Source organism: Oncorhynchus kisutch, linkage group LG15 (genome assembly GCF_002021735.2).
Source record: "Oncorhynchus kisutch isolate 150728-3 linkage group LG15, Okis_V2, whole genome shotgun sequence".
NCBI classification, from domain to species: Eukaryota; Metazoa; Chordata; class Actinopteri; order Salmoniformes; family Salmonidae; genus Oncorhynchus; species Oncorhynchus kisutch.
This window is the reverse complement of record NC_034188.2, coordinates 23,409,393-23,436,676: the sequence shown is the minus strand read 5'-3', so window position 1 is coordinate 23,436,676 and position 27,284 is coordinate 23,409,393. Positions and strand designations below refer to the sequence as shown.

At 45.3% G+C, this 27,284-nt stretch overlaps 1 protein-coding gene across 1 annotated transcript in view; it reads left to right on the top strand.

The window, feature by feature from the left end:
* slit3 (slit homolog 3 (Drosophila)) overlaps positions 1-27,284 on the top strand; it is a 386,836-nt gene that overhangs the window by 295,793 nt on the left and 63,759 nt on the right. Inside the window, 7 exon segments of the mRNA XM_031791377.1 lie at positions 7,356-7,519; positions 15,742-15,874; positions 24,644-24,712; positions 25,001-25,072; positions 25,241-25,312; positions 26,514-26,571; positions 26,573-26,586. Of these exon segments, the coding sequence (XP_031647237.1) occupies positions 7,356-7,519; positions 15,742-15,874; positions 24,644-24,712; positions 25,001-25,072; positions 25,241-25,312; positions 26,514-26,571; positions 26,573-26,586 (582 nt within the window).

Here is a 27,284-nt window from a genome sequence, read left to right as displayed (position 1 = left end):
AGTCTACACATCAGAGTTATCAGATCCACATGGAATTGTTGTTCAATTTAAATGTTTGAATATGAAATTATTCGTGATGGGATGAAATATGATTTTAGCTTCTAAAATGTGAGAATTGGGTTTTAATAAGGTTAGGGCTCTGCTCAATCAGTGGCCCGCCCCTGTGAAGGGATAAAACTTTTCAAACACGCCCTCCTCTCCCTTCCTATATAAAGCCTTGAGGACAATATAACCTCCTGTTCTGAGGATGTGAGGACGATGGTCCGATGTCAAAATGGTTCAGATAATAACTACAGAACGAAGCCAACATCAGTGTAAGCTTTGGTTGCGAATGGTATGAACTTTGAACTCTTATTCACTACAGAAGTGATACCTTCTAGCCGTTGAGTTAGCAACAGCAGCTGCAAATGCAGGTTAGGAAGGAACAGACAGAGTATCCCGTCTACCACACAACGACGTTACTACAACGTATCCAATTGACAACCTGAGACATTCTTCAAAGGACTGGGCAACACGGCCTTCCATCTACCACCAACCTACCGAAGCGCAGCTCAGACTAAATATTTATTGCATTTTCCTTTTCCAAATGGGTGGTAATTTAGAATGCAGAAGATACTGTATTTACGATATCACAGCTTCGCCCTTTGTTCCTCAGTCTTCCCGCTCTTTCACTCAAACCCAGCCCTTTTCTTTTAACAAGCTGTCATACCTGTTCCACCTTCTAGGGACATTTTCCTTTATGACGTCATTTGTAATCAAGTTATGATTTAATTATGTGTATGTGTAATTCTGTGTGATTAGTTAGGTATTTAGTAAATAAATAATTAAACCCAATTTTTTTATTGCTGATTCAACTTGTTAGCCAGGGTTTGTGCAGATAACCAAGAATTTACAACTTTCAGATGAGACTGAATTAAGATGACGATTAATATTGACTGCTATTTATGTAAAATATGACTAGGTCTTTAAGAGTTTATTCGGAAGATAACATCTCTATAAATATTATTTCGTGGTGCCCCGACTCTCTAGTTAATTACATTTACATGATTAGCTCAATCAGGTAATATTAATTACGAAGAAATTATTTTATAGAATAGCATGTCATATCACTTAATCCGGCATAGCCAAAGACATGACAACAGTAAACCACCTCTACCTTGTCACAACAAAACTGATTGTCTCAAAACGCATTAAGAAGGGAAGAAATTCCACAAATTAACTTTTAACAAGGCGGTGTACCTGGAGCATCACACCTGTTAATTGAAATTAATTCCAGGTGACTACATCATGAAGCTGGTTGAGAGAATGCATCATAGCCTCATAGCAGATGGCAAAAATGGACCTGGGTGAAATAAAGCTGCTAGTGTTGACTAAAACACTGTGATGATCCAGGTACTGTGGAGGGGGTGACTAGTGTTAACTTTAACACTGTGATGCTCCAGGTACTGTGGAGGGAGTGACTAGTGTTGACTATAACACTGTGATTCTCCAGGTACTGTAAAGGGGTTGCCTAGTGTTGACTATAACACTGTGATTCTCCAGGTACTGTAAAGGGGTTGCCTAGTGTTGACTATAACACTGTGATGCTCCAGGTACTGTAAAGGGGTTGGCTAGTGTTGACTATAACACTGTGATGCTCCAGGTACTGTGGAGGGGGTGACTAGTGTTGACTATAACACTGTGATGCTCCAGGTACTGTAAAGGGGTTGCCTAGTGTTGACTATAACACTGTGATTCTCCAGGTACTGTGGAGGGGATGGCTAGTGTTGACTATAACACTGTGATGCTCCAGGTACTGTAAAGGGGTTGCCTAGTGTTGACTATAACACTGGGATTCTCCAGGTACTGTAAAGGGGTTGCCTAGTGTTGACTATAACACTGTGATGCTCCAGGTACTGTAGAGGGGATGGCTAGTGTTGACTATAACACTGTGATTCTCCAGGTACTGTGGAGGGGATGACTAGTGTTGACTATAACACTGTGATTCCCCCGGGTACTGTGGAGGGGATGGCTGGTGTTGACTTTAACACTGTGATGCTCCAGGTACTGCAAAGGGGATGACTAGTGTCAGCGATAACACTGTGATGCTCCAGGTACTGCAAAGGGTTTGGCTAGTGTTGACTATAACACTGTGATTCTCCAGGTACTGCAAAGGGTTTGGCTAGTGTTGACTTTAACACTGTGATGCTCCAGGTACTGCAAAGGGGATGACTACTGTCAGCGATAACACTGTGATGCTCCAGGTACTGCAAAGGGTTTGGCTAGTGTTGACTATAACACTGTGATTCTCCAGGTACTGCAAAGGGTTTGGCTAGTGTTGACTATAACACTGTGATTCTCCAGGTACTGCAAGTATTTGGCTAGTGTTGACTATAACACTGTGATGCTCCAGGTGCTGCAAAGGGTTTGGCTAGTGTTGACTTTAACACTGTGATGCTCCAGGTACTGCAAAGGGGATGACTAGTGTCAGCGATAACACTGTGATGCTCCAGGTACTGCAAAGGGTTTGGCTAGTGTTGACTATAACACTGTGATTCTCCAGGTACTGTGGAGGGGATGGCTAGTGTTGACTATAACACTGTGATGCTCCAGGTACTGTAAAGGGGTTGCCTAGTGTTGACTATAACACTGTGATTCTCCAGGTACTGTAAAGGGGTTGCCTAGTGTTGACTATAACACTGTGATGCTCCAGGTACTGTGGAGGGGATGGCTAGTGTTGACTATAACACTGTGATTCTCCAGGTACTGTGGGGGGGATGGCTAGTGTTAACTATAACACTGTGATGCTCCAGGTACTGTGGAGGTGATGGCTAGTGTTGGCTATAACACTGTGATTCTCTAGGTACTGTAAAGGGGTTGGCTAGTTTTGACTTTAACACTGTGATGCTCCTGGTACTGTGTAGGGGATGACTAGTGTTGACTATAACACTGTGATTCTCCAGGTACTGTGGAGGGGATGACTAGTGTTGACTATAACACTGTGATTCTCCAGGTACTGTGGAGGGGATGACTAGTGTTGACTATAACACTGTGATGCTCCAGGTACTGCAAAGGGTTTGGCTAGTGTTGACTATAACACTGTGATTCTCCAGGTACTGCAAAGGGTTTGGCTAGTGTTGACTTTAACACTGTGATGCTCCAGGTACTGCAAAGGGGATGACTACTGTCAGCGATAACACTGTGATGCTCCAGGTACTGCAAAGGGTTTGGCTAGTGTTGACTATAACACTGTGATGCTCCAGGTACTGTGGAGGGGATGGCTAGTGTTGACTATAACACTGTGATTCTCCAGGTACTGTGGGGGGGATGGCTAGTGTTGACTATAACACTGTGATGCTCCAGGTACTGTGGAGGGATGACTAGTTTTGACTATAACACTGTGATTCTCCAGGTACTGTGTAGGGGATGACTAGTGTTGACTTTAACACTGTGATTCTCCAGGTACTGTGTAGGGGATGACTAGTGTTGACTTTAACACTGTGATTCTCCAGGTACTGTGTAGGGGATGACTAGTGTTGACTTTAACACTGTGATTCTCCAGGTACTGTGTAGGGGATGACTAGTGTTGACTATAACACTGTGATTCTCCAGGTACTGTGTAGGGGATGACTAGTGTTGACTATAACACTGTGATTCTCCAGGTACTGTAAATGGGTTGGCTAGTGTTGACTATAAACTGTGATTCTCCAGGTACTGTGTAGGGGATGACTAGTGTTGACTATAACACTGTGATGCTCCAGGTACTGTAAAGGGGTTGGCTAGTGTTGGCCTCTACACTCCTGAGCTTCTTGAGGATCCAGGATGGCTCTTGATTGTCTTGGTGGGTGCCCACGGTCGATCCAGCCTTCTCCATGAATTTGTTCATCATGTCTACTTCCTCCCTAGTGATGTTTACACCACTTTTCTACATTTTATTGGTGCTCTTGATATTTTGTTTTATAACAGCATATGCCTGCCTGGAAATTACAAAGTAAAGGGACTTTAATTTCTCCCTGTTTTCTCCCTGTTTTCTCTTTCTCTTGTAGTGAATATGACAATAGTTATTATACTGTGAGATACAGTAGGACTAATAATTCAAATCAAACACGTGGAAGAGAAGAGATTTAGCATATGGCGTTAGATCGCTGCCGTGAGTCCGTTTTAGGCATCTGGATGGTTGTGCATTCTAAGGTCAGCCTCCTATATTGAATCCACACTGTGGGCTGTGATAGCACAGGAATCGCTCTCCTTTCAGCTCCTCCGTTCTCAAACAAGAAAGGTCTTTCCAGCCTATCCCTGTAAGCTATAGGCTGTGTTAATGCTCCAGTCACTAACACACCATATTACAGTCCTAGCTACACACAGTCAACTGCTTTTCTCTGCTACCCATCTGGACCCTGAGTCATTCCTGGAGGCACATTCAACTCTACACCTAATATCTGGCACAGTGCTTACTGCTGCTTACTGGTGTCTACAGCTAGTTACTGGTGTCTACAGCTGGTTACTGGTGTCTACAGCTGGTTACTGGTGTCTATGGCTGGTTACTGGTGTCTACAGCTGGTTACTGGTGTCTATGAATGGTTACTGGTGTCTATGAATGGTTACTGGTGTCTACAGCTGGTTACTGGTGTCTATAGCTGGTTACTGGTGTCTACGGCTGGTTACTGGTGTCTACAGCTGGTTACGGGTGTCAACAGCTGATTACTGGTGTCTACGGCTGGTTACTGGTGTCTACAGCTGGTTACTAGTATCTAGAGCTGGTTACTGGTGTCTACAGCTGGTTACTGGTATCTACAGCTGGTTACTGGTGTCTACAGCTGGTTACTGGTGTCTACGGATGGTTACTGGTGTCTACGGCTGGTTACTGGTGTCGACATCTGGTTACTGGTGTCTACAGATTGTTACTGGTGTCTACGGCTGGTCACTGGTGTCTACAGCTGGTTACTGGTGTCTATTGGTGTTTAAGGGTGTCAACGGCTGATTACTGGTTTCTACTGGTGCTTACTGGTGCCTACTGGTGTCTACTGGTGTTTACTGGTGCATACTGGTGTCTATTGGTGCTTACTGCTGCTTAAGGTGTCAGCATGCTTCAGTTCGGCTGGCTGCTAGCCGAAGTCGGCTAGGCGAACCGAACGAGTGTGCTCGCATACTCCCTTAAAAGACCTTCATTTGAAAAATGAGAAAAAAGCGGCAATAGTAGTGTTTATCCATTTTGAGACACAGTAGACAGTATACACTTCCTAACTCAAGAGATGTGTCATTCATTTTGACATTTTTGCAAAGGAGATCTTATTCGCTCAATTTTACATCCAACTAAACGCCAGGTCGCAATTGTAAATGAGAACTTGTTCTCAACTTGCCTACCTGGTTAAATAAAGGTTAAATAAATAGTGGTGCGCACACTAAATGATCTTGCCCATACTGGGGGTCACATAATACAAGATTCTTCACTTGGTCGTGAGGATTCTCCATACTACCACGCTGTCTCGCCAAAACAATTATGTGATTAGAATGTTAACATAACTGGAATGAGCTGTGGCTCAAAGCATCCTCATAAACGTTCAGTCAGACATTCATGCTTGCCGTACAGAGTTTAAATAACTAGCCAACATTTAAGAATTTAATAACACTGCTTGTGAACTTCAGAGATGTAATGATTTGACACTTTGGTTGCAGGCAAGTACAAACGCATACGAGTAGTAGTCATGGCTCCTGTTGGAGAGTCTACACATTCTGGGTGATGTGAAACCACGACATCATCTCACTGGCTTCTTCTCTGGCGAGCTCTCATTGGCTACTGCTGATCACCGTTCTCAAAACTTGTTGTTGCACAACTCACACTACAAGAGCATTGCAGATTTTGTGCCGATAAAATCAAACATGTTTGAAAATATCGGGACGTCTGGGACTGTTCAAAGACGGAATCGGTGACCCTCAGATTGGGTCTCTGACCTGTTCACATTAAACTACTGTCGGTGACGGCCGCACATCCCTAGTACGCAACGACATGGGGATTTTGTCTCCAATCTCAAAAACATGTCTTGGAAGGCTGAATCGGGGCCAAAACCATGTTGTGTACACCCGGATTAAGATGTTTGGTGCAGTATTTCTCAATGGAAAAAATGTGCATGAAAATGAGTCATCTCGTTGAATAACAATAAAGCGTTTACTGAAGAATCCCTACTGTTGACCAATCACCTAAGAAGGGGCGTAGACTTCGGATTGCCTCAAGACATTTTTTTGTGTGCCTGAACACCAAAACCAATAAAAACATCACAAAATGTCGTCATAATATATCCACAAACTCTTCCGAACTGTTTTGGCTGGAAGCATGCGGACACCTTTCCTGGTGTCTACTGCTACTTACTGGTGTCTACTGCTGCTTACTGGTGTCTACTGCTGACTTACTGGTGCTTGCTGGTGTCTGCTGGTGTCTACTGGTGACTACTGGTGACTTACTGGTGTCTACTGCTGCTTACTGGTGCTTGCTGGTGTTTACTGGTTTCTACTGGTGTCTACTGGTGCTTACTGGTGTATACGGCTGCTTACTGGTGTATACTGGTGTCTACTGGTGCTTACTGGTGTCTACTGGTCCCTACTGCTGCTTACTGTTGTCTACTGGTGACTTACTGGTGTCTACTGATTACTTACTGGTGTCTACTGCTGCTTACTGGTATCTGCTGCTGCTTACTGGTGTCTACTGATTACTTACTGGTGTCTACTGCTGACTTACTGGTGCTTGCTGGTGTCTACTGGTGACTTACTGGTGTCTACTGCTGCTTACTGGTGTCGACTGTTGCTTACTAGTGTCTACTGTTGCTTACTATTGTCTACTGTTGCTTACTGGTGTCTACTGTTGCTTACTGGTGTCTACTGGTGCTTACTGGTGTCTACTGGTGCTTACTGGTGTCTACGGTTGCTTACTGGTGTCTGATGGTGCTTACTGGTGTCTACTGTTGCTTACTGGTGTCTACTGGTGCTTACTGGTGTCTACTGTTGCTTAATGGTGTCTACTGTTGCTTACTGGTGTCTACTGGCGTGCTTACTGCTGCTTGAGGGTGAAAAGTTAAATGCCAATAATAGCAGCTCAATGCTTGGTATAATTTCTCCCTGACATTTCCCAGGTGGAGTAGTGGTCAATATAGACAGCTCAGTGTTTATTATCCTCTTCAGTGATCTGCTCATCTATTCGTGGTCTTGTAAGATGGCTGCTCCCTCAGTGGCTTGTCAAAGGCTGCAAGCTGTAAGCTATTGTGTCAGTTAAGTTTGTCAGTGATGCAAACCAGAACCTAAATGATACCCACACATTTTCACCCCACTCACTCCTCTCTCTCTCTCTCTCTCTCTCTCTCTTTCTATCTCTCTCTCTCCCTCAGTAACCTACTGTCCAACCCCTATGTATGTGACTGTCACCTGGCCTGGCTGGGTTTGTGGCTGAAGAAGACCAGGGTTGTGAGTGGGAACCCTCGTTGTCAAAAACCTGCCTTCCTCAAGGAGATCCCCATCCAGGATGTGGCTAAACCCGATTTCACCTGCGACGGTACGAAACACACCACACCCACAGAGACAACCCCTAAAAACACAGACACCCCATACACACACACCTGGCCCTGTTTCTCCCACACCTCCATCTATCTAACCATCCATCACACCTGGCCCTGTTTCTCCCACACCTCCATCTATCTAACCATCCATCACACCTGGCCCTGTTTCTCCCACACCTCCATCTATCTAACCAGCCATCACACCTGGCCCTGTTTCTCCCACACCTCCATCTATCTAACCAGCCATCACACCTTGCCCTGTTTCTCCCACACCTCCATCTATCTAACCATCCATCACACCTGGCCCTGTTTCTCCCACACCTCCATCTATCTAACCAGCCATCACACCTGGCCCTGTTTCCCCCACACCTCCATCTATCTAACCATCCATCACACCTGGCCCTGTTTCTCCCACACCTCCATCTATCTAACCATCCATCACACCTGGCCCTGTTTCTCCCACACCTCCATCTATCTAACCATCCATCACACCTGACCCTGTTTCTCCCACACCTCCATCTATCTAACCAGCCATCACACCTGGCCCTGTTTCTCCCACACCTCCATCTATCTAACCATCCATCACACCTGGCCCTGTTTCTCCCACACCTCCATCTATCTAACCATCCATCACACCTGGCCCTGTTTCTCCCACACCTCCATCTATCTAACCATCCATCACTAGAACAATACCTATTTTTCTTGGCCCCAGACAGGTGCTATGTGAAGGGTTTTATGACAGCAGGCTTTGTGTCCCGGGACCCTGGTTCTGGGGCAGGCTCTATGTGAAGGGTCTTATAACAACAGTTGTGTTCAGGGCCCCTGGTTCTGGGGCAGGCACTATGTGAAGGGTCTTATGACAGCAAGCTTTGTGTCCAGGGCCCCTGGTTCTGGGGCAGGCTCTATGCGAAGGGTCTTATGACAGCAGGCTTTGTGTCCAGGGCCCCTGGCTCTGGGGCAGGCTCTATGTGAAGGGTCTTATAACAACAGTTGTGTTCATGGCCCCTGGTTCTGGGGCAGGCACTATGTGAAGGGTCTTATGACAGCAGGCTTTGTGTCCAGGGCCCCTGGTTCTGGGGCAGGCTCTATGTGAAGGGTCTTATGACAGCAGGCTTTGTGTCCAGGGCCCCTGGTTCTGGGGCAGGCTCTATGTGAAGGGTCTTAGGACAGCAGGCTTTGTGTCCAGGGCCCCTGGTTCTTGGGCAGGCTCTATGTGAAGGGTCTTAGGACAGCAGGCTTTGTGTCCAGGGCCCCTGGTTCTGGGGCAGGCTCTATGTGAAGGGTCTTAGGACAGCAGGCTTTGTGTCCAGGGCCCCTGGTTCTGACTTTTAGACTCACTGCTCTATTTCTGTCTGAGCTACTGTCACACCTCTCCATCTACATCCATCTACAAGCCGTTCATATCCACTTCCCATGAAATTCCACTGGCTGTGTATAATGCACCAGGAAATCTGCTGCTTCCACCTGTTACTAGGCATAGGCCCAAGACCGTCTACACAACCCCCCCCCCCCCCCCCCCCCCCCCCCCCCTCCATGACTCTGTCCTCCTGTAGTCTACGGCATGTGGGACACACACACTCTCTCTCACACACACACACAGACACACACACACTGTCCACCCACATAGCTATTAACTTCTGTATCTGACAGAACAGGGGCCAGGGCTAGGTTGTAGGGACTGTGAAGACCAATGGAACAGTAACCGTGGGCGACCACATTATCTCATGTCAGTGTGGGTTTTATGGGAATTCGGTCATTTCCTCCAGGCAGAGTGAGGGAGATGGAGGCCCAAGGAACTGAACTGTGGCCGTAAAAATTTACACCAGAAAGAAAATGCGCTTTGGCTTCTGTCTGGTCGAGCGCAGGAATAGCTGTCTCTCTCTCTCTCTCACACAGTGGGCCTCTTGTCAAATGTACCGGGCTCTTGGGAAAATAGCACTTCTACTCTTAAGGACTGTAGGGATTAGCTCCAAAAATCTTCTCATATAGTCAATTCACTTGTGAGTTGTAATAATTTGGTACATTCTATATAAGTCCCAGACAGCCAAGTTATACAGTAGATATAGAGTTTCACTAGAGGATCTACGCTAGGTTCATTTGTTCGGCTACAGTGGCTTCAGAAAATATTCATACCCCTAGAATTATTCAACATTTTGTTGTGTTACAGACTGAATTCAAAATTGGTTAAGCATATTTTTTTTCTCTCACCAATATACACACACAATAGCCCATAGTGACAATGTGAAAACATGTTTTTAGAAATTTGTACACATTTATTGAAAATGAAATACAGAAATATCTCATTTACATAAGTATTCACACCCCTGAGTCAATACATGTACAATCACCTTCGGCAGCGATATCAGCTAAGAGTCTTTCTGGGTTAGTCTTTAAGAGCTTTGAACACCTGGATTGTAAAATATTTGCCCATTATTCTTTAAAAAAATATTCAAGCTCGGTCAAATTGGTTGTTGATCATTGCTAGACAACCATTTTTGAGTCTTGCTATAGATTTTCAAGCAGATTTAAGTGAAAACTGGACACTCCGGAAAATTCACTGTCTTCTTGGGAAGCAACTACAGTGTAGATTTGGCCTTGTGATTTAGGTTATTGTCCTGCTGAAAGGTGAATTCATCTCCCGGTGGCTGGTGGGAAGCAGACTGAACCAAAATCCTCTAGGATTTTAGCTCCGTTCCGTACATTTTTCATCCTGAAAAGCTCCCAGTCCTTAATGATTACAAGCATACCTATAACATGATGTAGCCACCTCTATGCAAATATGGAGAGTGGTACTCAGTAATGTGTTGTATTGGATTTTCCCCAAACATAACACTTTTATTCAGAACAAAATGTTAATTAGGTTGCCACATGTTTTGCATGTTTTACCTCTAATGCCTTGTAAACAGGATGCATGTTTTGCAGTATTACCTCAATGCCTTGTAAACAGGATGCATGTTTTGCAGTATTACCTCAATGCCTTGTAAACAGGATGCATGTTTTGCAGTATTACCTCAATGCCTTGTAAACAGGATGCATGTTTTGCAGTATTACCTCAATGCCTTGTAAACAGGATGCATGTTTTGCAGTATTACCTCAATGCCTTGTAAACAGGATGCATGTTTTGGAATATTTATATTCTGTACAGACTTCCTTCTTTTCACTCTGTCAGTTAGGTTAGTATTGTCAGGGTTAGGTTGGTTACTTTCTAAATGTAATCTGTTACAGTTACTAGTTACTGTACCTGTCCAAAATTGTAATCAGTAACATAACTTTTGGAATACTTAAACTCAGTATTGTAATTTCAGTATTGTAAAGAGGCACAAGGTTTAGCTGGCACAGCCACAGTCATAAAATCTGATTTTAAATTTAACCCTAACCTTAACCACACTGCTAACCCTAGTGCCTAACCTTAACCTTAAATTAAGACCAAAAAGCACATTTTTGTTTTCAGAACTTCTTTTTACAATATAGCACATTTTGACTTTGCAGCTGGTCCATCTAGTGGAAATCACTCAGTTCTGCCTTAAGGACAAGACTCTTCCCAATAAACGTCAACCTGCTTAAGAGGCATTAGAAGAAGACAAAAATGTATATTACCAATTGCAGGACAAATCAATGTTAGTGTTTACATAGCTGCCCATAAATGTTTGTAGCATTTCACTTTATAAGTTATAAGTTATAGGTCATGTAGGCTTCTTCTAACCCATTGCTTTATACTACAGATGATTAGGCTATAATAAAAAAGATTTAAAAAATAACCGTATCAGATTTTCAATCATTCCAATTACCCCTCGATCTTCAAAAATAGGACTTGGAAATATACATTAGCCAAATTGTTTAACCTGAGCATAACCCCAAAACGAAGGACTAATTAGCCTACCCTGTTGTTTATGATTGTGTTGTCATGGAGGACTGATTGGGCTCATCACTTCGAGTTGAAAAGGAAATGCTGCTCTTATGGAACTGCATGCTTTGAGCACTACCGAGATTTGTTATTTGCAAATGTATGCCATATGATGCATTTTCTATAGGCCTATTGTTGACATTTTTGTTTGTGACACTTTGATATCTTGATCATTAGCAGCTGTTTAAGTCTATCAAAAGTGTGCGAGTTTAAGCAAGTCTGCTATGCCCATGGAATTTTGGGGGAATCAGTACGAATTAAATGGAGCAATAAAAGCCACATTCCTGGTCTTCTTAAATGAAACTAGTTGTTGACAGTATGGAGCACAATACCACAGGGGAGTTTTATTCCATACGCTGGGATCAGCACTATGCAGCTGTTTCAAGAGATCATTTTTCACTAGCTGTCCACTGGGGGCGTATTCATTACGTCGATTCTGTTGCAAAACGTTTCTTAAACTGAAGCAAATGGAACAAAACAGGGATGGACCTACCTCTAGTTTTGCTCTGTTTGCTTCTGTTTGCTTCCGTTTGGTTCTTAAATGGTAAACAGTTTCCATAATGAATACATCCCTGGTTTTAAAAACAATGATTAATAGGAAGCTTAAACTTCTTCAATTCAACCATCATTGGGTTAAAATACACATATACATTTGTATATTTATTGGAAAGGAGTATCAAGTACATCACCCTGTACCTTCACCACCCTGTGAAGTTCATCACCCTGTACTTTCACCACCCTGTGAAGTTCATCACCCTGTACTTTCACCACCCTGTGAAGCTCATCACCCTGTACTTTCACCACCCTGTGAAGTTCATCACCCTGTACTTTCACCACCCTGTGAAGTTCATCACCCTGTACTTTCACCACCCTGTGAAGTTCATCACCCTGTACTTTCACCACCCTGTGAAGTTCATCACCCTGTACTTTCACCACCCTGTGAAGTTCATCACCCTGTACTTTCACCACCCTATGAAGTTCATCACCCTGTACTTTCACCACCCTGTGAAGTTCATCACCCTGTACTTTCACCACCCTGTGAAATTCATCACCCTGTACTTTCACCACCCTGTGAAGTTCATCACCCTGTACTTTCACCACCCTGTGAAGTTCATCACCCTGTACTTTCACCACCCTGTGAAGTTCATCACCCTGTACTTTCACCACCCTGTGAAGTTCATCACCCTGTACTTTCACCACCCTGTGAAATTCATCACCCTGTACTTTCACCACCCTGTGAAGTTCATCACCCTGTACTTTCACCACCCTGTGAAATTCATCACCCTGTACTTTCACCACCCTGTGAAGTTCATCACCCTGTACTTTCACCACCCTGTGAAGTTCATCACCCTGTACTTTCACCACCCTGTGAAGTTCATCACCCTGTACTTTCACCACCCTGTGAAGTTCATCACCCTGTACTTTCACCACCCTGTGAAGTTCATCACCCTGTACTTTCACCACCCTGTGAAGTTCATCACCCTGTACTTTCACCACCCTGTGAAGTTCATCACCCTGTACTTTCACCACCCTGTGAAGTTCATCACCCTGTACTTTCACCACCCTGTGAAGTTCATCACCCTGTACTTTCACCACCCTGTGAAGTTCATCACCCTGTACTTTCACCACCCTGTGAAGTTCATCACCCTGTACTTTCACCACCCTGTGAAGTTCATCACCCTGTACTTTCACCACCCTGTGAAGTTCATCACCCTGTACTTTCACCACCCTGTGAAGTTCATCACCCTGTACTTTCACAACCCTGTGAAGTTCATCACCCTGTACTTTCACCACCCTGTGAAGTTTATCACCCTGTACTTTCACCACCCTGTGAAGTTCATCACCCTGTACTTTCACCACCCTGTGAAGTTCATCACCCTGTACTTTCACCACCTTGTGAAGTTCATCACCCTGTACTTTCACCACCCTGTGAAGTTCATCACCCTGTACTTTCACCACCCTGTGAAGTTCATCACCCTGTACTTTCACCACCCTGTGAAGTTCATCACCCTGTACCTTCACCACCCTGTGAAGTTCATCACCCTGTACTTTCACCACCCTGTGAAGTTCATCACCCTGTACCTTCACCACCCTGTGAAGTTCATCACCCTGTACCTTCACCACCCTGTGAAGTTCATCATAACTTCTTTCATCTGTAGCCTAATAAACTGCATGCTCTCCCAACGAGTCATACTGGGAAAACCACACAGCATGTCATCACATAACTCCAAGTTTACTTTGATATTAAATCAATATTTGCACATAAAATCGTTTCCACCTAAATTTCCCGCATAATACATTTTACCAACACAAAAAGATCCCAGCGTGTCTAGCGGATTTTGTTTTGTCAACATTTGGGAAGTTTCATTCAGGCCTATCGTCATGATTTTTTCCCCCCGGATAGAATCCCTGTTGGAGAGAAAACAGAAAGGAGACAAATCATGTTTTCTCCTTTCACAGCCATTAAACAAACTGTTTTTTAGTCCCCATTGGTGTCATGGTGAAATCACTGAGCGGTTTCCTTCCTCTCCGGCAGCTAAGTTAGGGAGGACGCCTGTATCTTTGTAGTGACTGGGTGTATTGATACACCATCCAAAGTGTAATTAATAACTTCACCATGCTCAAAGGGATATTCAATGTCTGATTTTTTTTATTTTTTCCCCATCTACCAATAGGTGCCCTTCTTTCGAAGCATTGGAAAACCTCACTGATCCTTATGGTTGAAACTGTGTTTCAAAATCACTTCTCGGCTGAGGGACTTTACAGATAAATTTATGTGTGGCGTATAGAGATGAGTTAGTCATTCAAAAAGCATGTTAAACACTATTATTGCACATAGAGTGAGTCCATGCAACTTATTATGTGACTGGTTAAGCACATGTTTACAAAGGTGTTGAATACTTATTGACTCAAGACATTTCAGCCTTTCATTTTTTATTATTTTGTAAACATTGCCAAAAACTGTAGGCCAGGGACACAACATCTCAAATTTAATCCATTTTAAATTCTGGCTGTAACACAACAACATGTGGAAAAAGTCAAGGGGTATGAATACTTTCTGAAGACACTGTATCTGTAGCTGGAAGCCATAGGTGGTGTTTCATTTAGCCCTCAATGCTACATGCTAAGTGGGAGTGGGAGATTTGAGGTCCCCCAATCAACAAGTCAGCATTTCGGCTCCCTCCATCCATCCAGCCCCTAGTCCTCTACAGGCAGGCTGCATCAGTCAAGCCAGACCCTGTCCCAGACCGAACCAGTGCTGGGGGTTATTGTTGAGCAGACTTCAGACGTCATTACCTTCCATTAATGTCTTCATTCCCTGTTTCTTTTTCACCTGGGGTGTAATTCAAGCCTTTACAGATATCATCTCTCAGGCCATAGATTAAAGCTGCTTGGGGGGTGGAGGGAGGGAGCTAAGGAAGGAGGGAAATGCAGGAAGACCAAGAGCAATATTATGTGCCAGATCTCCTGTTTTTTTGTAATATTGGTCTTTTTGTATTGAACCTTTATTTAACCAGGCAAGTCAGTTAAGAACAAATTCTTATTTACAATGACGGCCTAACCCTTGCTACACCCTAACCCGGACTACGCTGGGCCAATTGTGCGCCGCCCTATGGGACTCCCAATCACGTCCGGTTGTGATACAGCCTGGAATAAAACCGCTGCACCACTCGGTAGCCCCCAAAAAGGTCCTCCCACTAGGCAGGCAACTGGCTGAGAGATTTAGGATATGGTGGTGCAATTATCAGATTCTCGATCAACTTAGAGCTTCATTTATAGAGTTCCACTTTCAAAGGGGCAAGTTCTGGCACTGTTGCCAGGTTGTGAAATGTCTATCATGAACTATTTTGTACACTCCCCTCCTTATCTTCTCCTCTAATGTGAGTGGAATGTGATGTCATTTACAATCAGATTTCATCTCTGTCTTCCTTCCTTCCTTCCTCCCTTCCTTCCTTCCTTGATTCCTTGATTCCTTCCTTCCTTCCCTCTCTCTCCACCTCTCTCGCTTCCCCTCTATCCAATCTCTGTCTCTCTTCCCTCCCTTTCTTTCTCCCCCTCTATTCCCTCTCTATCTCCCTTCCCTCCCTCTCTCTCCCTTTCTCTCTTCCCCTCTATCTCTCCCTTCCTTCCCTCCCCCTCTATCCTCTCTCTCTCTCTCTCTCTCTCTCTCTCTCTCTCTCTCTCTCTCTCTCTCTCTCTTTCTTCCCTCGCTCTCTCCCTTTCTCTCTCCCCCTCTTTCTCTCTCTCTCTCTCTCTCTCTCCCCTCTCTCTCTCTCTCTCTCTCTCTCGTTATTTCTTCCTCTCTCTCTGCAGGCACTGAGAAGAATGTATGTTTTCCAGTGTCAAGCTGCCCAGAGTCATGCACATGCTCAGACACAATTGTGCGCTGCAGTAACCGGGGGCTACGCATTCTGCCCAAGGGCATACCCAAGGACACCACCGAGCTGTGAGTCACCCACACACACACACACACACACACACACACACACACACACACACACACACACACACACACACACACACACACACACACACACACACACACGTCCTCCGGCTAGCTAGTCTTGGTCTGTGCTCTTTGTTATTCAGAGTACTAGTCGTCATCAGCTGGGTGAGGCCGGGGTAAGGCTGGGTGAGGTTGGGGTAAGGCTGGGTGCGGTTGGGGTAAGGCTGGGTGAGGTTGGGGTAAGGCTGGGTGCGGTTGGGGTAAGGCTGGGTGAGGTTGGGGTAAGGCTGGGTGAGGTTGGGGTAAAGGCTGGGTGAGGCCGGGGTAAAGCTGGGTGAGGCTGGGTGAGGCCGAGGTAAGGCAGGGTGAGGCCAGGTCAGGTCGGGTGCCCATAGGGGTGGCAGGTAGCCTAATGGTTAGAGCGTTGGGCCAGTAACTGAAAGATTGCTAGATCGAATCCCTGAGCTGACATGGTAAAAATCTGTTGTTCTGCAACTGAACAAGGTAGTTAACCCACTGTTCCTAGTCCGTCATTGTAAATGAGAATTTGTTCTTAACTGACTTGCCTAGTTAAATAAAGGTTCAATTTAAAAAATAGCTCCATAGCTGAAGGTCAATGAGGCATATCAATGGGGGTTGTACCGGGGATGTTCATCACCACCAAACAACCCAGTGGTCCAGGGAGACTGAGGTGGTACACTGAGAAACTTCTGCATTAACACCACACTGTCTGGGCACTTTACCATCAGAGAGAGAGAGAGAGATTTAAAACATCTTTATTGGATCTGGGAACAATAAACACTCAAACAAAACCATGGTTACACATCAATTAAAAACACAACACTAAATCTTCCTCCACAACAACTTCTGTAGACCCCATATGCTCATAAACAGCCCAATGTTATTAACCAGTTTGTCATAGGAAAACTCAACCCTCAGTCTCGCTGCCAACATCCCCTCCAGCATGCCCACCACACCCACAGACCCCTGTCCCCGAATACTGTTCTTCCGTGTCTTCCAGATTGCTAATTTAGCTGCCCCTGATACAAAGTTAAGTAAGACAACTACAGCCCCTCGACTAAACCTGGACTTTGGACCAAATTTAAACAGTTGGGAAGAGAAAACCTCTCCCAGAGTTGAGAACCAACTAGTGATCAGGTCAATCATCCCCACCAACCTGGGACACTGTCAGAACAGATGTGCCAGAGTTTTATACTCAGCACAGAATGGACACCCCTCCCCAACAGTAGGGTCCAGGTGTTCCAGATGCATGTTGGTGGCTATAGCTCTGTGTATTATCCTCCATTGGAGGTCAGCTGTCCTCTTATCAATATGCAGTTTCTATAAAGACGTTGTGTGCCTCCTTTTGGGGAGGCACCTGGACCAAACACACCTGCCCACCTCGTCCATTTGAACCCTTCCAGGGAAGAAACATGGGACACTTATACACATATTATGTACATGGCCTTCTTTCCCACCACCTTGAACTCCCCCAGCTCCGGGGTATGGAAGGAAAGCAGCATCCCCACGTCCTCCTCTAATGCCCCCACGGCAGCACTAACATTCAGTGCAGGGAACACATCATCCAGACCCTCCATCCTCCTCTAATGCCCCCACCGCAGCACTAACCTTCAGTGCAGGGAACACATCATCCAGACCCACCATCCTCCTCTAATGCCCCCACCGCAGCACTAACCTTCAGTGCAGGGAACACATCATCCAGACCCTCTGTCTACCGATCAGAGTTGGAAGTATCAGTCACATACTGCCGATGAAGTACTGGCAAGGAATCGCAGACCTCAGCTACGACCTTCCTCAGTAGGCGAGATGATCAGATCCCTGCTCTTTCTCCCAGCTCCTCCAACGATCTGCTCCTACTCCGCATCAGATGACCCAGCTTGGTACACCCCACACCTAACAGGCATGAACGTAGGCTGGCTGAACCCATAGCACGGGACTATAAAAAAGCAGTGGTGTAAAGAACATAAGTAAAAATACTTTAAAGTACTACTTAAGTCATTTTTGGGGGTATCTGTACTTTACTTTACTATTTATAATTTTACTTTTACTTTTACCTCACCACATTCCTAAAGAAAATAATGTACTTTTTACTCCAGACATTTTGCCTGACACCCAAAAGTACTCGTTACATTTTGAATGCTTAGCAGGTCAGAAAATGGTCCAATTTACACACTTATCAAGAAAACATCCCTGGTCATCCCTACTGCCTCTAATCTGTCGGATTTACTAAACACATGCTTCGTTTGTAAATGATGTCTGAGTATTGGAGTGTTCCCCTGGCTATCCGTAAATTAAACAAAACAAGAAGATGATGCTGTCTGGTTTGCTTTATGTAAGGAATTTAAAATAATTTATACTTTTACTTCTACTTTTGATACTTAAGTATATTTTAGCAATTACATTTACCTTTGATACTTAAGTATATTTAAAACCAAGCACTTTTAGACTTTTAGACTTTTACTCAAGTAGTATCTTAATGGAGTAATTTTTTGTGAAGGTATCTTTATGGGTATTTTATCCACAACTTTAAAAAACCACATCCCTGGTGGCGTGCGGCCTTACGGGACATATTGAAAACTCTCCAAGCCTGCATAACAGACTCATAGAAAGATATCAGGCCAGACAAGCCCCTCTAGCTTTAAGCGGAAAAGGTGCTTGGCTTAGCTTGCTCTCCTCATCAATATGTATGGTGCATCGACCTAGCTACAACCTTCACTGTACAACAGTCTCTGGGGTGCTAGAACCTTCACTGTACAACAGTCTCTGTGCTGCTTGAACATTCCCTGTACAACAGTCTCTGGGCTGCTTGAACCTTCACTGTACAACAGTCTCTGTGCTGCTTGAACCTTCACTGTACAACAGTCTCTGGGCTGCTTCAACTTTCACTGTACAACAGTCTCTGGGCTGCTTGAACCTTCACTGTACAACAGTCTCTGGGCTGCTTGAACATTCACTGTACAACAGTCTCTGTGCTGCTTGAACCTTCACTGTACAACAGTCTCTGGGCTGCTAGAACCTTCACTGTACAACAGTCTCTGGGCTGCTTGAACCTTCAGTGTACAACAGTCTCTGTGCTGCTTGAACCTTCACTGTACAACAGTCTCTGTGCTGCTTGAACCTTCACTGTACAACAGTCTCTGGGCTGCTTGAACCTTCAGTGTACAACAGTCTCTGGCCTGCTTGAAGCCGGAAAGCCATGATCCTAGAAGAAATGTCCACCAAGCCTTGCCCACCCTCATGCAGTGGCAGGTACAGGGCTGCAGCGTTAGTCCAATGTTGTCCAGACCAAAATAAATTGAAAAGGGTCCTCTGAAGCTGTTGTATCAGGCCCCCCCGGTGGCTGTAAAACCATTAGTCTGTGCTACAGGATAGAGGTGGCTAGGTTATTGGCACCAGCACCCTTCCCCTATAAGCCAGCTGGGGTAGCACCCATTTCCACCTAGACAATCTGGCACACACCTTCTCCACTACACCCTCCCAGATCTTTTTTTGAAAGACATCGGAGCCTAGAAAAGAAAAAAAAAGTCTTCATCCAATCTAATAAAAGAATAAAACTGTCAGGTCATCTGCATACTCAGACAGTACTGTCGTAGGATCCTTCATAACCCCTGGCTCAGAGAAATCAGTAAGCCTCGCTCTTAAAAAACAGAGCATTGGTTCAATTGCCAGACAATATAGCTGTCCTGAAATTGAGTATCCTTGCCTAATACCCCTATGGACGGGGATGGGGCAGCTCAAACCACCCTCCACTTTCACCATACATGAGGCCCCAGTATACAGCAAACACATCCAAGAAAAAAACCTCATCCCCAAACCCAAAGGCTTTCATTGTTTTGAACAAGTGCTGATCAAAGCCTTCTCCTGATCCAAAGAACGTAAACCCACATTCACATCAGACAGTTTACAAATGTCTAAAACATCTCTTATCAGAAACAAGTTATCAACAATTGAGTGGTCAGGTAAACAATAAGACTGGTCCTTGTGGACCAAAAGCCCCAGATATTATTTCAACCTGTTTGAAAGACACTTAGATATCATTTTATATTCTGCCCAATTGAGGAATTCCATGTAACAACTGTTCAGCAAACAGAGGATCACAATCCTCTGCCTTATAGAGGGCAGAGTAGAAATCCACGGCATGTTGGCGCACCTCTCCGTCATCCGTGGTCACCTTCCCATCAGGGAGACGAAGGTAGACCATCTGTTTACGCTGCAATGTCGACTGCCCTGGGTAGCGCTTGGAGCATCCATATCCTTGAAGGTAGCAAAGCTAGACCTAATCAAGGCACCCTTCACTCTTTCATGTAAAAACAGACTCAGTTCATTTCTCTTGTCCTGTAAGTTCATGACTAGTCTGGGGTCATTCTGAGTGAGCAACTTAAATTCCATAGATTTGATGTCCTCTTCAAGGGCCCTGATAGTCTCTTAAACTTCAATACTAGATAGAGCAGTATACTGTTGACAAAACAGACGTATTTGGGCCTTCCCAACGTCCACCCATTGTCTCAAGGACTCCAAATGCCATTTAACAACCCTCCATTTGTCCCAAAACAACAAAAACATTTCACATTACATGGTGACATGTAATAACTTAACATTAAAATACCAATAAGGTGACGACCTTTGTGGACAGGACAGGTAACAATATGGAAAAACCCACAGGAGTAATGTCACACCTTTCAAACCTACTACAGTAGTGATCAGATACATACAACCTGTCTAACCTTCCAACCCTACTACAGTAGTGATCAGATACATACAACCTGTCTAACCTTCCAACCCTACTACAGTAGTGATCAGATACAAACAACCTGTCTAACCTTCCAACCCTACTACAGTAGTGATCAGATACATACAACCTGTCTAACCTTCCAACCCTGCTACAGTAGTGATCAGATACATGCAACCTGTCTAACCTTCCAACCCTACTACAGTAGTGATCAGATACATACAACCTGTCTAACCTTTCAAACCTACTACAGTAGTGATCAGATACAAACAACCTGTCTAACCTTCCAACCCTACTACAGTAGTGATCAGATACAAACAACCTGTCTAACCTTCCAACCCTACTACAGTAGTGATCAGATACATACAACCTGTCTAACCTTCCAACCCTACTACAGTAGTGATCAGATACATACAACCTGTCTATCCTTCCAACCCTACTACAGTAGTGATCAGATACATACAACCAGTCTAACCTTCCAACCCTGCTACAGTAGTGATCAGATACATACAACCTGTCTAACCTTCCAACCCTACTACAGTAGTGATCAGATACATACAACCTGTCTATCCTTCCAACCCTGATACAGTAGTGATCAGATACATACAACCTGTCTAATCTTCCAACCCTACTACAGTAGTGATCAGATACATACAACCTGTCTAACCTTCCAACCCTACTACAGTAGTGATCAGATACAAACAACCTGTCTAACCCTACTACAGTAGTGATCAGATACATACAACCTGTCTATCCTTCCAACCCTACTACAGTAGTGATCAGATACATACAACCAGTCTAACCTTCCAACCCTGCTACAGTAGTGATCAGATACATACAACCAGTCTAACCTTCCAACCCTGCTACAGTTATGATCAGATACACATAACCTGGCTAACCTTCCAACCCTACTGGTTTGATTCCAGGCTAAATCCTCCGGCCGTGATTGGGAGTCCCATAGGGCGGAGCACAATTGGCCCAGCGTCGTCCGGGTTTAGCCGGTGTAGGCCATAATTGTAAATAACAATTTGTTCATAACTGACTTGCCTAGTTAAATAAAGGTTCAATAGATTTTTTTCATTTTATTAATATTGAGAGAACCTACCCTTAGTACCTCCATATAGAAAAGGGAAGGAAAAACAGAAGGAACCACAGAGAAAACAGACAAAGAGAGAAAAGCACCCTATGAGGCATGATAATCATCATTGTTTAAATTGCATCTTAACCTTACCCCCCCCGTTTCCCACTACCTTTTGCTGCCATGACGGCAGTAGCAGAAACGCTTCTTCACACTCAACTGGTCTAACCCCACCATCTTCTGGAACACCACAGCTGACCTCACAAACTTATCAACATAAAAAAATCTGATAATTTTAGACATTTGGCAAAAGTCTGGTCCAGGAACCCCTTTACCTCTAGATTGTAAATTGAGTCATCGCCAGCTGCTATCGTGTCGACAGGGATATCAGAAATGTCCAGATCCTTCTCCTGATCCTCCTCAACTGAGGCCACAGACCCCTGACTGCCCTCTTCCACATACCTCTCAACACTCCCCACTTGCACCCCATCACTCGTACCGGGCATCTCCTCTACTACCTGGGTGACTAGATCCACCTGAACCCCCTCCTGTACCCCATCACTCATAATGGACATCTCCTCTACTACCTGGGTAACTAGATCCACCTGAACCCCCTCCTGTACCCCATCACTCATAACGGACATCTCCTCTACTACCTGGGAGACTAGATCCTACTGAACCCCCTCCTGTACCCCATCACTCATAACGGACATCGTCTCTACTACCTGGGTAACTAGATCCACCTGAACCCCCTCCTGTACCCCATCACTCATAACGGACATCTCCTCTACTACCTGGGAGACTAGATCCTACTGAACCCCCTCCTGTACCCCATCACTCATAATGGACATCTTCTCTACTACCTGGGAGACTAGATCCTACTGAACCCCCTCCTGTACCCCATCACTCATAATGGACATCTCCTCTACTACCTGGGAGACTAGATCCTACTGAACCCCCTCATGTACCCCATCACTCATAATGGACATCTCCTCTACTACCTGGGAGACTAGATCCTACTGAACCCCCTCCTGTACCCCATCACTCATAACGGACATCTTCTCTACTACCTGGGAGACTAGATCCTACTGAACCCCCTCCTGTACCCCATCACTCATAATGGGAATGATAATCTCCTCACCAGTCTGGGAAAATGGTTCCCCAGATCTGTCCTTACCTCCTACAACAATACGTTTCTGCTGCACATCAGAAACTATGTTCCCCTCTGGTACAAGCTGCAACTCAGTACCCTCAACTCAGTACCCTCAACTCAGTACCCTCAACACACACAACGTGTTCATCAGCAACAGGTGCTTGTGGCTGCTCTACCACTGTCGTCCCACCTCTCCCTACATCAGTGGACCCAGGCGTTACGAGGGCGTTACCTGTGCCCCTCCTCTGCCTTCTCCCTTTTCGGGCAAGCATGTCGCTTATGGCCAACATTCCTATACTCCAATCACTTTTGACTACCCATACTAGCATGAGCCTTATTCAGTCTGTTGTCATACTTGACTTTAAACAAACTCCAAAGTCTGCTCCGGTGAGTCCAAAACATAAACACCTGTCACAGAAACGTTATATCCTGTTTCAGAGCCGGGTGTTAGAAATGACATAACCTGTTTCAGAGCCGGGTGTTTGAAAGACATAACCTGTTTCAGAGCCGGGTGTTTGAAACGACATAACCTGTTTCAGAGCCGGGTGTTTGAAACGACATAACCTGTTTCAGAGCCAGGTGTTTGAAATGACATAACCTGTTTCAGAGCTGGGTGTTTGAAACGACATAACCTGTTTCAGAGCCGGGTGTTTGAAATGACATAACCTGTTTCAGAGCTGGGTGTTTGTTCATCCCAGCGGGACAATTTGAATTAAACTTGCAAACTTCCCAAAGCGCTCCAATACCTCGCGCTCCAATACCTCACGCTCCAATACCTCGCGCTCCAATACCTCGCGCTCCAATACCTCGCGCTCCAATACCCTCGCTCCAATACCTTGCGTTCCAATACCTCGCGTTCCAATACCTCGCGTTCCAATACCTCGCGCTCCAATACCTCGCGCTCCAGTGGCCCATTGGGAATAAAAGGCGGTACATTCGAAATTGTAACCCTTCTCTCGTACGGCGACCAGAAACTCCTCCACAGTGACAGTAGCTTCAGTAACACACCTAAAGCCATGTCGAAATGACAGGGACGGCGTCCCCATGTGGGTCGCCATCCCCACCAAAACCAGGGCATTTCCAACAGGAAATAAAATATACCTAATTCTACCACTGAAGAACCCTTAATCATGCATAGAACAAGGAAACCACAAAGAGAAGGAAACAAAAAGAAAATACAGGCGACCACTTGTACTCGCTCATACAATTCCCAGCATGCACCAACACTCCCAGCATGCAGAGAGAGAGAGAGACAGAGAGAGAGAGAGGGGTAGAAAGAGGTAGAGAGGTAGAGAGAGAGAGAGGTAGAGAGAGAGAGAGAGGTAGAGAGAGAGAGAGAGAGAGGTAGAGAGAGAGAGAGGTAGAGAGAGAGAGGTAGAGAGAGAGAGAGAGAGAGAGAGGTAGAGAGAGAGAGAGAGAGAGGTAGAGAGAGAGAGAGAGAGGTAGAGAGAGAGAGAGGTAGAGAGAGAGAGAGAGGTAGAGAGAGAGGTAGAGAGAGAGAGAGACAGAGAGACAGAGAGAGAGAGAGGGGTAGAAAGAGGTAGAGAGGTAGAGAGGTAGAGAGAGAGAGAGAGAGAGAGAGAGAGAGAGAGAGAGGTAGAGAGAGAGAGAGAGAGAGAGAGAGAGAGAGGTAGAGAGAGAGGTAGAGAGAGAGAGAGAGAGGTAGAGAGAGAGATAGAGAGAGAGAGAGAGAGAGAGGTAGAGAGAGAGAGGTAGAGAGAGAGAGAGATAGAGAGAGAGAGAAGAGGAAAGAGAGATCTAATGTCTTTACCTTCCTCCTCATTTCAGATACCTGGAAGGAAACCTCCTGACATCTGTTCCCAAAGAACTGTCCAGTCTGAAGCAGCTGTCTCTTGTGTATGTACTGTACCAGGTCTATCAGAGATACGATGTTAACGATGCCAAAGCATTCCATTTTATTTACATATTTGAAGCAGAGGATATTTTATATCTTTTATTGAAACATAAAAACTGACCAGTTGTGTTCATGTCCTTCCTTGTTTAAATTTTTTTTAATGGTAAGTGGCTTTAGGTCCTTTATAAATATATCATTATGCCAGACAGTTCACTATTGTCTCTGTGGACTTTGAAGGTGTTTGTCCCAGTAGTGATATTGTGTCCTGTTGTGTGTTTGGTATTACACAGCGACCTGAGCAACAACAGCATCAACACTGTGGCCTCCATGACCTTCAGCAACATGACTCAGCTCGCCACTCTGTGAGTTACCATGACAACAAGCCACGGCCTGCCTGCTGGCCGCACTGGACCGGTTGGACACAGTGACCAGTGGCCTCAGTCACGTTTATAGTCATAACACAGTCACACACACAGTGTTGTGTTCCCATCATTATAACTGTCTCCTCTCTGCTTTCATTGTAATCCCAGGATCCTGAGTTACAACCAGATTCGGTGCATCTCGCTAAACACATTCTATGGGCTTAAATCTCTGCGTCTCTTGTAAGTGTTGCTCCTTCCTCTCCCTAGAATACCCTCTCTTCCTCTCCTCTCTTCCTCTCCCTATGATACCCTCTCTTCCTCTCCCTATAATACCCTCTCTTCCTCTCCTCTCTTCCTCTCCCTATGATACCCTCTCTTCCTCTCCTCTCTTCCTCTCCCTATGATACCCTCTCTACTCTCCTCTCTTCCTATCCCTATGATACCCTCTCTACTCTCCTCTCTTCCTCTCCCTATGATACCCTCTCTTCCTCTCTTCCTCTCCCTATGATACCCTCTCTTCCTCTCCTCTCTTCCTCTCCCTATAATACCCTCTCTTCCTCTCCTCTCTTCCTCTCCCTATGATACCCTCTCTTCCTCTCCTCTCTTCCTCTCCCTATGATACCCTCTCTTCCTCTCCTCTCTTCCTCTCCCTATGATACCCTCTCTTCCTCTCCTCTCTTCATCTCCCTATGATACCCTCTCTTCCTCTTCTTCCCTTATTTCCTCTCTTCCTCTCTCCTCTCCCCCATCTCCTCTCTCCCCCTCTCCCCCTCTCCTTCCAGAGTGCTGTGTGATAAATGGGCCCTACGCCTCCCAGACTGCTTGTGATCCATCTTCCCTTCCACCCCTGACTCCAAAACAACTCCAAATAAATAAAACATAGAGAAGCAGAAGCTAAACGCTCTTTCTTCTTCTACTCTTCTTTCTCTGTTCAGATAAAATACTCCTTATTAACTTGGGCCAGGGGGTGACTGTTGAAACACAACAGACTGCAGATACGCCACAGGGTCTGGGCTAGGAAAGCACCACAGGGCCAAGCAGTGTCTCTCTCTCTCTTATTCTCTGTCTCTGTCTCGCTGTCTCTCTTTATTTCTCTCTCTCTCTTATCTCTCTCTCTCTCTCACACACACACAATCTCTCACTCTGTCTCTGCCTCTGTCTCTCTCTTTCTCTCTCCCCCTCTCCCTCACTCTCTCTCTGAACAGTAACATTACACTCAGAAGTTCCAAAATAATAAAAACATTACAAATGTCATATTATGTCTATATACAGTCTCTCTCTCTGAATGACATCTAATGGAATGTGAACCCAGAGAGGCAGATCACCACTGGGGTTAGTCACATGCTAAAGGCTGGAGACTAGGACACTGCCTGGGGACCCTCTGCGTGTGGGGCAACAATCCCCTATCCCTCACGCTCTCCTTGTTTACAATCTATTTCAGGACTCTCCACGGAAACGACCTTTCAACTATACCAGAGGGAACCTTCAACCACCTTGACATCTCTGTCTCATCTGTGAGTGTGAAATTACTGTGAGGTCTTTCACAATAGTAATAATAAAGGCACACACACACCAACCCCCCCTCCCCACACAGACCCACTACTGGCCGCAGAATGTAGAATCCGTTTTACTTGTTTGACTTTGTGAAACGTGAAGTGTCAGAAAACTCAACACGAGTAAAGAGCAGTGTTGTGCTGGGAGAGTAGGCCACACAGAACATATTTGAGACAGAGAGTGAGAGGGGGAGAGAGAGAAATAGAGAGGGAGGCAGAGAGAGAGGGAGACGGAGAGAGAGGGGGGAGAGAGAGAGTGAGAGAGCGGGTGGGAGAGAGAAAGAGAGAGAGGCAGAGAGAGATTGTGAGTGAGAATGTGTGAGAGAGAGAGCGAGAGAGAGAGAGTGATAGAGGAGAGAGAGAGAGAAGGTGAGAGAGAGATTGTGATAGAGAGAGAGAAGGGGAGAGTGAGAGAGTGTGTGTGAGAGAGTGAGGGGGGCAGAGAGAGAGAGGGAGTGAGAGAAAGTGAGAGAGAGAAGGGGAGAGAGAGGGGGAAAGAGAGAGATGAGAGAGGGGAGTGAGAGAGAGGGAGAGAGAAAGAAGGGGAGAGAGAGAGTGTGAGAAAGAGAGAGATGGCCAGAGAGAGGGGGGAGAGAGATGAGAGAAGGGGATGGGGAGCGAGAGGGAGAGAGATGGGGAGAGAGTGAGAGGGGGAGGGG